General features: G+C 42.0%; 1 protein-coding gene across 3 annotated transcripts in view; it reads right to left on the bottom strand.

Moving 5' to 3' along the window:
- Positions 1–2,893: 2,893 nt before the first annotated feature.
- The window catches only part of LOC141055108 (erlin-1), a 123,555-nt gene continuing 115,693 nt past the window's right edge, over positions 2,894–10,755 (bottom strand). For all 3 annotated transcript variants that reach the window (XM_073552066.1, XM_073552065.1, XM_073552064.1), the window contains exons 11-12: positions 6,718–6,797; positions 2,894–3,766 (exon numbers count right to left, since the gene is read on the bottom strand). In XM_073552066.1, coding sequence (XP_073408167.1) covers positions 3,572–3,766; positions 6,718–6,797 — 275 coding nt within the window. In that variant the 3' untranslated portion in view covers positions 2,894–3,571. The remainder of the gene's footprint in view (positions 3,767–6,717; positions 6,798–10,755) is intronic.

Genomic DNA, 10,755 nt, shown 5'->3' with positions numbered 1-10,755 from the left:
CTCAAAGTGACACCATTCTAAAAAATGCACCCCTCAAGGTGCTCAAAACCACATTCAAGAAGTTTATTAGCCCTTCAGGTGCTTCATAGGAATTTTTTGAATAAAAAAAAAACAAACTTTTTTTCCACAGAAAAATTACTTCAGGTCCAATTTTTTTCATTTTACCAAGGGTAACAGGACAAATTGCACAATAACTTTTGCAGTCAAATTTCTCCTGAGTAAGCTGATACCCCATATGAGGGGGGGAACCACTGTTTTGGTGCATGGCGGAGCTCAGAAAGGACGGAGCGCCGTTTGACTTTTTCAACGCAAAATTGGCTGGAATTCAGATCGGACGCCATGTCATGTTTAGAGAGCCTCTGATGTGCCTAAACAGTGGAAACCCCCACAAGTGACCCCATTTTGGAAACTAGACCCCCCCAAGGAACTTATCTAGATATGTGGTGAGAACTTTGAACCCCAAAGGGCTTCACAAAAGTTTATAACATACAGCCGTACAATTAAAAAATCATTTTTTTCCACAAAAATGATCTTTCCACCCCCAATTTTTATTTTCCCAAGGGTAACAGGACCCCAAAAGTTATTGTGCAATTTGTCGTTAGTACGCTGATACCCCACATGTCGGGGTAAACAACTATTTGGGTGCATGGCAGAGCTCGGAAGGGAAGCAGCGCCATTTGACTTTTTTGTCTGGAATTGAGATGGGAAGCCATGTCGCGTTTGGAAGGCCCCTGATGTGCCTAAACAGTGGAAAGACCCCACAAATGACACCATTTTGGAAACTAGACCCCCCAAGGAACTTAGCTAGATGTGTGGTGAGCACTTTGATATCCCATATGTGGAAGAAAACTACTGTATGGGCATATGTCGGGGCTCGGAAGGGAAGTAGTGACGTTTTGGAATGAAGACTTTGATGGAATGGTCTGAGGGTGTCATGTGGCTTTTGGAGAGCCCCTGATGTGCCTAAACTGTGGAAACTCCCCCACAAGTGACCCCATTTTGGAAACTAGACCCCGCAAGGAACGTATCTAGATGTGTGGTGAGCACTTTGAACCCCCAAGTGCTTCACAGAAGTTTATAACGCCTGGGCGTGAAAATAAAAAAAAAATCATTTTTTCCACAAATATGATCTTTTAGTCCCCAATTTTTTATTTTCCCAAGAGTAACAGGAGAAATTGGACTCCAAAAGTCCTTGACCAATTTGTCCTGAGTACGCCGATACCCCATATGTGGGAGTAAACCACTGTTTGGGCGCATGGCAGAGCTTGGAAGGGAAGGAGCACCGCTTGACTTTTTCAAAGCATAAATGGCTGGAATTGAGATCAGACGCCATGTTGCGTTTGGAGAGCACCTGATGTGCCTAAACAGCTAAACCCCCCCAATTCTAACTCCAACACACCCCTAACCCTAATCTCAGCCCTAACCTTAGCCACCCTATAACCCTAGCCCTAATGGGAAAACGGAAATAAATACTTTTTTTATTTTATTATTTTTCTCTAAGGGGGTGATAAAGGGAGGTTTGATTTACTATTTATGGCGGGTTTTTATGTTTGGCTGCTGTCATACGCTACGACGCTTTTTATTGTAAAAATAGTTTTTGCATCACCACATTTTGAGAACTATAATTTTTCCATATTTTGACCCACCGAGTCATGTGAGGCCTTATTTTTTGCGGGACGAGTTGACGCTTTTATTGGGACCATTTTCGGGCACGTGACATTTTTTGGTCGCTTTTTATTCTGAATTTTGGGACGCAGAATGAACAAAAACCAGCATTTCATGAATTTCTTTTCGGGGGTACGTTTACACCGTTCCGCGTGTGGTAAAATTGATAAAGCGGTTTTATTCTTCGGGTCAGCACGATTACAGCGATATCTCATTTATGTTGTCATTTTTTTTATGTTTTGGCGCTTTTATGCAACGAAAACAATTTTATATAAAAAATTATTTTTGCATCACTTTATTCTGTGAGCTATAACTTTTTTATTTTTTCACTGATGATGCTGTATGGCAGCTCGTTTTTTGTGGGACAAGATGACTTTTTCAGCGGTACCATGGTTATCTATATCCGTCTTTTTGATCGCACGTTATTCCACTTTTGGTTCGGCAGTATGATAAAGCATTGTTTTTTGCTTTGCTTTTTTATTTTTAAGGGGTTCACTACAGGGGTTAACTAGTGGGACAGTTTTATAGGGGGGGGTCGCTACGGACGCAGCAATACTAAATGTGTACTTTAATTGTTTGTTTGTTTTTTATTTCCAAAAAATGAATTTATTAGGGAATATTTTTTTAATTTATTTATTAAAGGGATTTTTTAGAAATTATTTTTACACGTATTTTTTTTTTTTTTACTTTATTTTATTGACCCGGGGGGGACATTACTGTAATGTTTCAGATCGTTGATCTGACAGCTTGCACAGCACTCTGTCAGATCAGCGATCTGACAGGCACTGCTGCAGGCTCTCAGATCCTGCTCTCAGCAGGCACTGATAAAGACGCCTCCCTGCAGGCCCCCGCGGCCATCTTGGATCCGGGGGCCTGCAGCGAAGGAGACCCTTGGAGCAGCGCAGCACATGGTGCTGCTCCAGGGGTCTCAGGGAAGCACGCAGTGAGCCCCCTTCATGCCTGATGCTTCCCTAATCCCCCCCCCCAGGGCACCGCTGATCGCTTAGATGTACTATCCCGTCCCCGGGTACCGTGGACGGGATAGTGCGTCTGATGTCAGAAAGGGGTTAAACATTTAATACTATTTGAACACGTTTTATTTTTTCAATTTAGATGCATTGCAACAAGTATTGAGAAAAAAATTGCAGCGGTGGACCTTCTTTAGGAATGTAGATAGGACAAATGAGGCTGCTCAATCAAAAAGGCGAGGTATAAATAAAGAGAAATATAGAGAAAAATGTAGAACCTTTTATTTAGAAAAGCAGCTGTAGAACGGATAATGCTGTAAGACGTTGCTTATGCTCCAAGTAGAAATATTAGGCCAGTTTACTCCTATTAGAAAAGTACATTTTTGTAATTATTCTGGCAGGCATCGCATATAGAAGTCATTGGTTAAGACCTAGGGATGAGTCATCGGCATTGTTCAGAGGTAAAATCCAAAGCATGACCTCTGAATAGGTGAATGTCTTTGTAATGCAGCAATTTAATCTTCATTAAAAAGGTACATACTTTCCCTCATACATGGTAACAGGAGAGAGCCTTTTATAATAAATCTCTTGCTTGCAAAATACACATGCCAAAAGATGTAGTGTGCATACAACCAAGAACCAGTGCTTGCTTATAGTGCAGCGGCCTATTGAAAGCTGAACAGGTCAACAGGTTTCAGCACGCTGCCTCCTTCAACAGCCACAACAAATAAGCTAAAGTTCATGTATCTTAACAGGGAAAAGAACATATATTGGAAGCTCATATCAAACATCAACAAAAGTATGGTTGGGTGCATACCACGTGGCAGTCAAGGCTTTATGATTGCTTTCCCAAGATCTTTTGTGCTCGTTTGGGACACATCCCTACAGCATCTGCTTCAGGTCCAAAAGGCTTTATTGAATATTCTTTTATCTGACATTCATACTTTCTTGCCTTTAGTTTTGTGAGATTTACTTTGAGCCTCTGTTAGACCTGCATATTGCTGCATTACTGGCACTTCAGTAGATGAGGAATCCAAAAACATACTTGGGATATTATTCCCAAAATAGATTTTGTTGTTTGCTGATATAGCTTGGAATTTGATGAGCTCAAGATATTCTGGTGTCAGCTTCATCTGTGGGAATAATACAACACAATAAATTAACAGACGCAGACAAAAAAAAGTGTAGAAATAGTGAACTTCATCTAGTACAGGACACCATTTCAAAGGTATTGTCAAATAAGAGTGTGTATGTGTGTCTAGTAAAGTAACTACCACATAGTTGGCTGTTTCCACAGTGGAGTCTGGTCAAGATGTACAGTATATCCTTGCAAGAATGCCAACTGCAGGCTCAGCAGACAAGCTGACAGCACATTTAATCCCTTAGTGACGGAGCCAATTTGCAGCTAAATGACCAGGCCAATTTTTACAATTCTGACCACTGTCACTTTATGAGGTTATAACTCTAGAACGCTTTAACGGATCCCGCTGATTCGGAGATTGATTTTTCGTGACATATTGTACATCATGTTAGTGGTAACATTTCCTTGATATAACGTGCATTTATTTATGAAACATCTTTGAAATTTTCAAACTTAATTTTGGTGTCACAAAATAATTAATAAATAACATTTCCCACATGTCTGCTTTACAGCTGCACAATTTTGGAACAATTTTTTTTTTTTGTTAGGACGTTATAATGGTTAAAAGTTAACCAGAGATGTCTCATTTTTCCAACAAAATTTCCAAAATCATTTTTTATTTAGGGACCACCTCACATTTCAAGTGAGTTTGGGGGGTCAATGTAACAGAAAATACCCAAAAGTGGCACCATTGTGAAAACTGCACCCCTCAAGGTGCTCAAAATCACATTCAAGAAGTTTATTAACCCTTCAGGTGCTTCACGAGAACTGAAGCAATGTGGAAGAAAAAATGAACATTTTTTTCACAAAAAAAATTACTTTGGAACCAATTTTTTTTTTATTTTCACAAGGGTATCAGGAGAAAATGGACCACAAGATTTGCTGTGCAATTCCTCCTGAGTACGCTGATACGAAAAGCCACTGTTTGGGTGCATGGCAGACTCAGAAGTGAGGAAGCACCGTTTGACTTTTTGAACACAAAATTGGTTGGAATCAATGGTGGCACTATGTCGCATTTGGAGACCCCCTGATGTACCTAAACAATGGACACCCCTCAATTCTAACTCCATCATTAACCGCATCACACCCCTAACCCCAACCTTAGCCCCAACACACCCCTAACCATAGCCCTAACCCTAATCCCATCTTCAACCCTAACCCCAGGCCAACCCTAATCCTATACCCAATCCTAACCTTAGCCCCAACCCTAACCCCAGCCCCAACGCCAACACAACCCTAACCCCAACGCACCCCTAACCCTGGCCCTAACCCTAACCACAACCTTAGCCAAAGCCCCAACCCTAATCCTAACCTTAGCCCCGACCCTAACTTTAGCCCAACCCTAACACACCCCTAACCCTAACACCAACAAACCCCTAACCCTAGCCCCAAACCTAACAATTACAACGCCAACCCTAGCCCCAACCCCTAACCCAATCCCTAGCCCAAACCCTAGCACACATCTAACCCTAGCCCTAACCCAACCCCAACTCCTAACGCCAACCCTAACCCTAGCTCCACACCTAACCCCAACCACAACACACCCCTAACCCCAGCCCTAACCCCAACACACACTTAACCCTAGCCCCAGCCCCAACCCCATCTCTAGTCCCAACCCTAACCCCACACCTAACCCCAACACACTCTTAACCCTAACCCCAGCCCCAACCCTAAGCCTAGCCCCAACTCCAGCCCTAACCCTAGTCCCAACCCCAACACACACCTAACCCTAAGCCCTATCCCAAACCCCAACCCTAGCCCCAACACATACCTAACCCAAATCCCAACCATAGCCCAAACCCTAATGCTAACCCTAGCCCTGACCCTAACCTCAACCCTAACCCCAAAACAACCCTACCCCCAACCCTATAGCTAACTCTAGCCCCAACCTAAGCTCCAACCCTAACCTTAGACCCAACCCAAACCTTAGTCTCAACACACCCCTAACCCAAACCTTAACCCCAACCTTAAACCTAGCCCCAACCCTAACCCTAGCCACAATTCTAGCCACAACCCTAACCCCAACACACCCCTAACCCTAACCTTAGCCCCAACACACCCCTAACCCTAATTACAACGCCAACCCTATCCCCAACACACATCTAACCCTAACCCTTAACCCATCACACCCCTAATGCTAACCCAAGCCCTAATCCCCCAACCATAGCCCCATCCCTAATGCTAACCCTAACACCAACCCTAACCTCATTCCTAGCCCCAACCTCAACCCAAACCTTAACCCCAACCTCTGTCCCAACCCTTGCCCAAGCCCCAACCCTAGCCCTAGACCCAACCCTAACTTTAGCCCCAACCCTAACCCTAATACACCCCTAACCCTAAAACACCCCTAGCCCTAACTTCTACCCTAAAACTGGCCCCAGCCTTAACACTAGCCCATAGAGATGTCTCTTCAGCACCCAGAGCCAAGGAACAGCACAAACTGTACCGCTGCTTTCCAGGCGCATGTACGTGTGGTACTGATGATACATAGATGTCATCCGTGTGTCATGAGTATGCATGTGTGGGACGTTTTGCAGCTCATGCTGCTGTTAAAAAAAGGACATGGCAGCGTACTTTGCCTTTGGACCATGTGTCATTGGAAACACTGACATGTGCACAGACCCATTCACTGGTCTATGTGTAAGTGTCTCCAGCATTTAGGAAAAATCATCATGCGTACTGGACACACTGAAGTGTGAAAGAGGCCTTAGACAGTTCAACCATGTAGCACAGCAGGGAAGATTTTTCTTAAAGTTCTCCAGACAGAGAAAAATTAAGACACTGGAGAGGATCTAGTTTAAACACAGTATAATCGTGACAAGTAGCTTGTTAAATTTGTGAAAAAAATCTAGCATTGTTCCCACAATTCACTATATTCTAGGCACTTCAAATGGAGGTGGATAATTACATCTACAATAAATCATTCTCAGACTAATGCCTCACCTTATTAGACTCTGCAAGCTTGTAAGCAGTATAGTATTCAGCATCAGCTCTTGCTTTTTCCCTGGCAAGAAAAGCTGAATCTGGAACATAAACAAAAAACAGTAGTAAAATACTTAATTTTACCTAGCAACTTTTAAAAGCTCTATCACCTTCTTAAATGATTACAATTGCAAAGTACTTAAAAAAAAAACAAAAGTACCTCTTCTTAATTGTGTAGTTTACGGCTTGTTGCTTAGATTAACAAACCAAAAGAGAACCAGAAGTCAAAAGGCGAAGAATTCTATGCGGTAAAACATTTAGGCACTTTACCCTTATTTGTCTATATGCTTACACATATGGTACTCTCTGCAGCATGAGTGACTACTGGGATAATATAGAATGGATCTTATTTCCACTGATTTAGGGGCTTACTAACTATACTGAATGAACTGTTGGATTATTGGGCTACAGTGTTGTCACTTTATTTAGGATTTTTCCGTGTTATTTTGAGCATTTGATTGTAGCACCTCATCTTTATTATTTTTGCTATACTAGTTCCTTGCTCCATGGTTTATTTTATACATCATTCACTTTGTACCCCTTATGTTGGTTTCCATAAGTCATGTAGCCTATAGACCTTCTATATTCCTGGCCATATGACACCCTAGGATTCTTTTCCTCATTTTATTGTTTAAGACTTGCTTTAATAATATTTGTTATATAATGTTTTAATGCATAGAATTGTTCGCCTTTTAACTCCCGTTTCTCTTTTGGTTTGTTGATATTACAGGAAGGGCGTTCTACTATTGACCATATTCTTTTTTGGGGGGTTACAAATTTGTTGCTAAGATTACCAGCCAATTCTACAGTTCACTAGTGGTGGGTGGTCTTCATAGGTAAGCTGACTGGAACCAGCTAGGTTCAGTTCTTCAGCGTTTCTCAGATGCTGCTAGCAGACTGGGAGAGTGCACAGACCAGCGACGCACCCATGTCACTACTCCGAACTGACAACATTTCGGTGTGCACTGCCTCCTGGCAAGCAGGAAGAGCAGTGCACTCTTGATGAAAGAAGATTTAACAGCCCCTTCAATGTTTAGCCTTTAATAATGTAATTTTGTATTACATAATGTTACATTTACAATTTTTTTCAAGTCTATGAACTGTAACAGAAGTTGGACATTTCTTGAAATTCACATAAACGCTGAAATATTTTATTATTTGCACCATCACAAACAACAATAGATTGTTTGCTTGAAATGTAACATGAACTCATAGGATTGTTGATAGCTAACTTGGAATAAGACTATTCTATTAACACACAAGATTTGCAGTTGTGTAATCTTTATGATAGATTAAGTATGCATTAGATAAATAAGACCAATATCACTAGGCACCTGACAGATTACATAGTAACATAGTTTTGAAGGCTGAAGGAAGACCTTATGTCCATCTAGTTCAGCTGTTCTGCATTGTTGATCCTGGGGAAGGCAAAAAACCCACAGAGAAGAAGCCAATTTTCTCCATAGGGAAAAAAAATACCTTCCCCTAAGCTGGGTCAACCATCTACCTATAATATTACAAGAAAAGCATCCATTCCTTTCTTAAATTCATTCAGTGATTTGGCCATCACCACTTCCTCAGGAAGAGAATTCCAGAGCCTCACTGCTCTTACCGTGAAGAACCCTCTTCTATGCTGGTGCAGAAATTGTCTTTCCTCCAAACGAAGAGAATGCCCCCTTGTTCTTGTCACAGTCCTTGGTACAAACAGTTCATTGGAGAGATCTCTGTATTGCCCTCTGATATACTTGTACATATATATTAGGTCTCCCCTAAGTCTTCTCTTTTCTAGAGTAAATAGACCTAATTTTGATAACCTTTCTGGGTATTGTAGTGAACCAACTCCATTTATCATTTTAGTAGCGCGCCTTTGAACCCTTTCAAATTCAGTAATGTCTTTCTTGAACACCGGCGTCCAAAATTGCACACATGGGTAGATAAATTAGCGAGTAGATGACAATTTCTGCAAGAGCAAACTTTGACAACATACTTCCTTGTTAGCAAACTAGGGGCTACATAAACAATTAATCAGGTCATCTCTAGGTCAATAGATTCAAAGGCCTCACATCGCAATGGAAATGCAATATTTTCATGTCATATCCATAATTATCTGATATCAACAGCATCCATGGATATGATGATGACTAGGGGACATATTCAGTTCTGGGGGTTCAAGCGCAAGGATTTTTTTGACCTTGTAAAACCAATTACCGTATATACTTGAGTATAAGCCGAGGCCCCTAATATTGCCACGGAAAACTGGGCAAGTTTATTGACTCGAGCAAAAGCCAGGTATGCATAGTCCCCTCATCCCTATCCGCTCTGTGTGGCTCTCCTCTCTCCCAGTATGCATGGCTCGGCTCCCCTATATCATCCTTCTATGTATGGCTCAGCTCCGTCCTCCTCCATGCTCCTCAGTGCTCCCCCCATCCTCCATCCTGCTCCGCTGTGCTTCCCCCGTCCTTCCCCATGCTTCTTCATCCTCTCCCGTGCTTCACCGTCCTCCTCCGTGCTTCCACCATCCTCCTTCATGCTCCCCCGTCCTCCTCCGTGCGCCCCCCCCGTCCATACTCACCCTGCTGTGCCATTGCTGAACGTCCCTGCATCCTCCGTTGTCCTGGTGCGGCAGCTTCTTCCTGTGTTGAGCGGTCACGTGGTTCCGCTCATTAAGGTCATGAATATGGACGCCACGCCTATGGGAGTGGAGTCACGTCTATATTCATGACCTTAATGAGTGGTACCATGTGACCGCTGAAAGCAGGAAGAAGCTGCCAGCCCTGGGACAACGGAAGATGCAGGGGACGTTCAGCGATGGCACAGGAGAGTGATGTCCTAGCCACCGACTCTTGCCGCCGCTCCCCCTCCCCCGCTGGTTCCTGCACAATTACTCATGTATAAGCCGAGGGGGCATTTTCAGCACAAAAAAAGTGCTGAAAATCTCGGGTTATACACTAGTATATATGGTAAATGTAATATCAGCTCTTATTATGGGTATAATAGTCATGTTTAGTGTGTCTTGGATAGTGAAAGTATGCTCGGAAATATGGCGATCATATTATTCCACTAGGAGGCTCCTATGGGAAAATATGACAAGTTAGAATCAGGTGTTTGTCTCTTCTTCCCGTACATACAATTAAACATCTTTTATCCAACCTTTATAAACATCTTATGTAGAGAAACTCATGATCATATCCCAGGAGGACAATGTGTAATGCAGATCTGTACAAATATCTGCAAAGACTTTGTCTCTGATCTAATCATAAGTGCTTTTCTTAATGATCCCTTTTGTTTTATACGGTTTTGCTTTTATGCAAGGCTTTCTTATTTCAAATTTGTGTAACTTTGTTAAATCACTGTACTCTTTGTATACAAAATCTAAATTGTAATACGTTTGTTCCTTAATGCTCTATACTCTGAAGAGGGAAAGTATAGCTTGATTGTTGTTCTGCCCTTTGAATAGGACAAAAATGTTTGTATTATGTGCCGAGTTAGTTATAGCACCATCTAGTGATGGCTGAAGTTATAGCAGTGTCTTGAGAGCATTTACAATCTGTGACTAACAGAAGCAATGCATGAGGGATTGAAGCAATGCATGAGGGATTGAAGCAATGCATGAGGGATTGAAGCAATGCATGAGAGATTGAAGCAATGCATGAGAGATTGAAGCAATGCATTGTGGGATTGAAGCAATGCATTGTGGGATTGAAGCAGTGTATCTGGGATAAAGAAGGTGTCATTTTCTTATTGCATTTCATAAGGACACATGTATTTATCTGTCCTCCTGTTAACTCTCCAACTTGAGTTCGTTATCCGAGTAAAGCATATCTGGTAAACTTAATATCTTTCTTACAATGTAGTGTGTACAGAGATGTTATTAGCTGTATAGCAGTCAGTGTTCAGTAGATGTAATTAGACACCTGTGTTTTTTTCTATGTAAGCTGCATCACACTGAATACTTCCTGAAATTGTGTTAGCTGTGTGATCATCTGCGCAATACTTATG

The sequence above is a fragment of the Dendrobates tinctorius genome, unplaced genomic scaffold (genome assembly GCF_039654945.1).
Source record: "Dendrobates tinctorius isolate UK_male_01 unplaced genomic scaffold, ASM3965494v1 ptg000184l, whole genome shotgun sequence".
Lineage (NCBI taxonomy): Eukaryota > Metazoa > Chordata > Amphibia > Anura > Dendrobatidae > Dendrobates > Dendrobates tinctorius.
The sequence above is the reverse complement of the archived record's forward strand: the minus strand, read 5'-3'. Positions and strand labels throughout refer to the sequence as shown.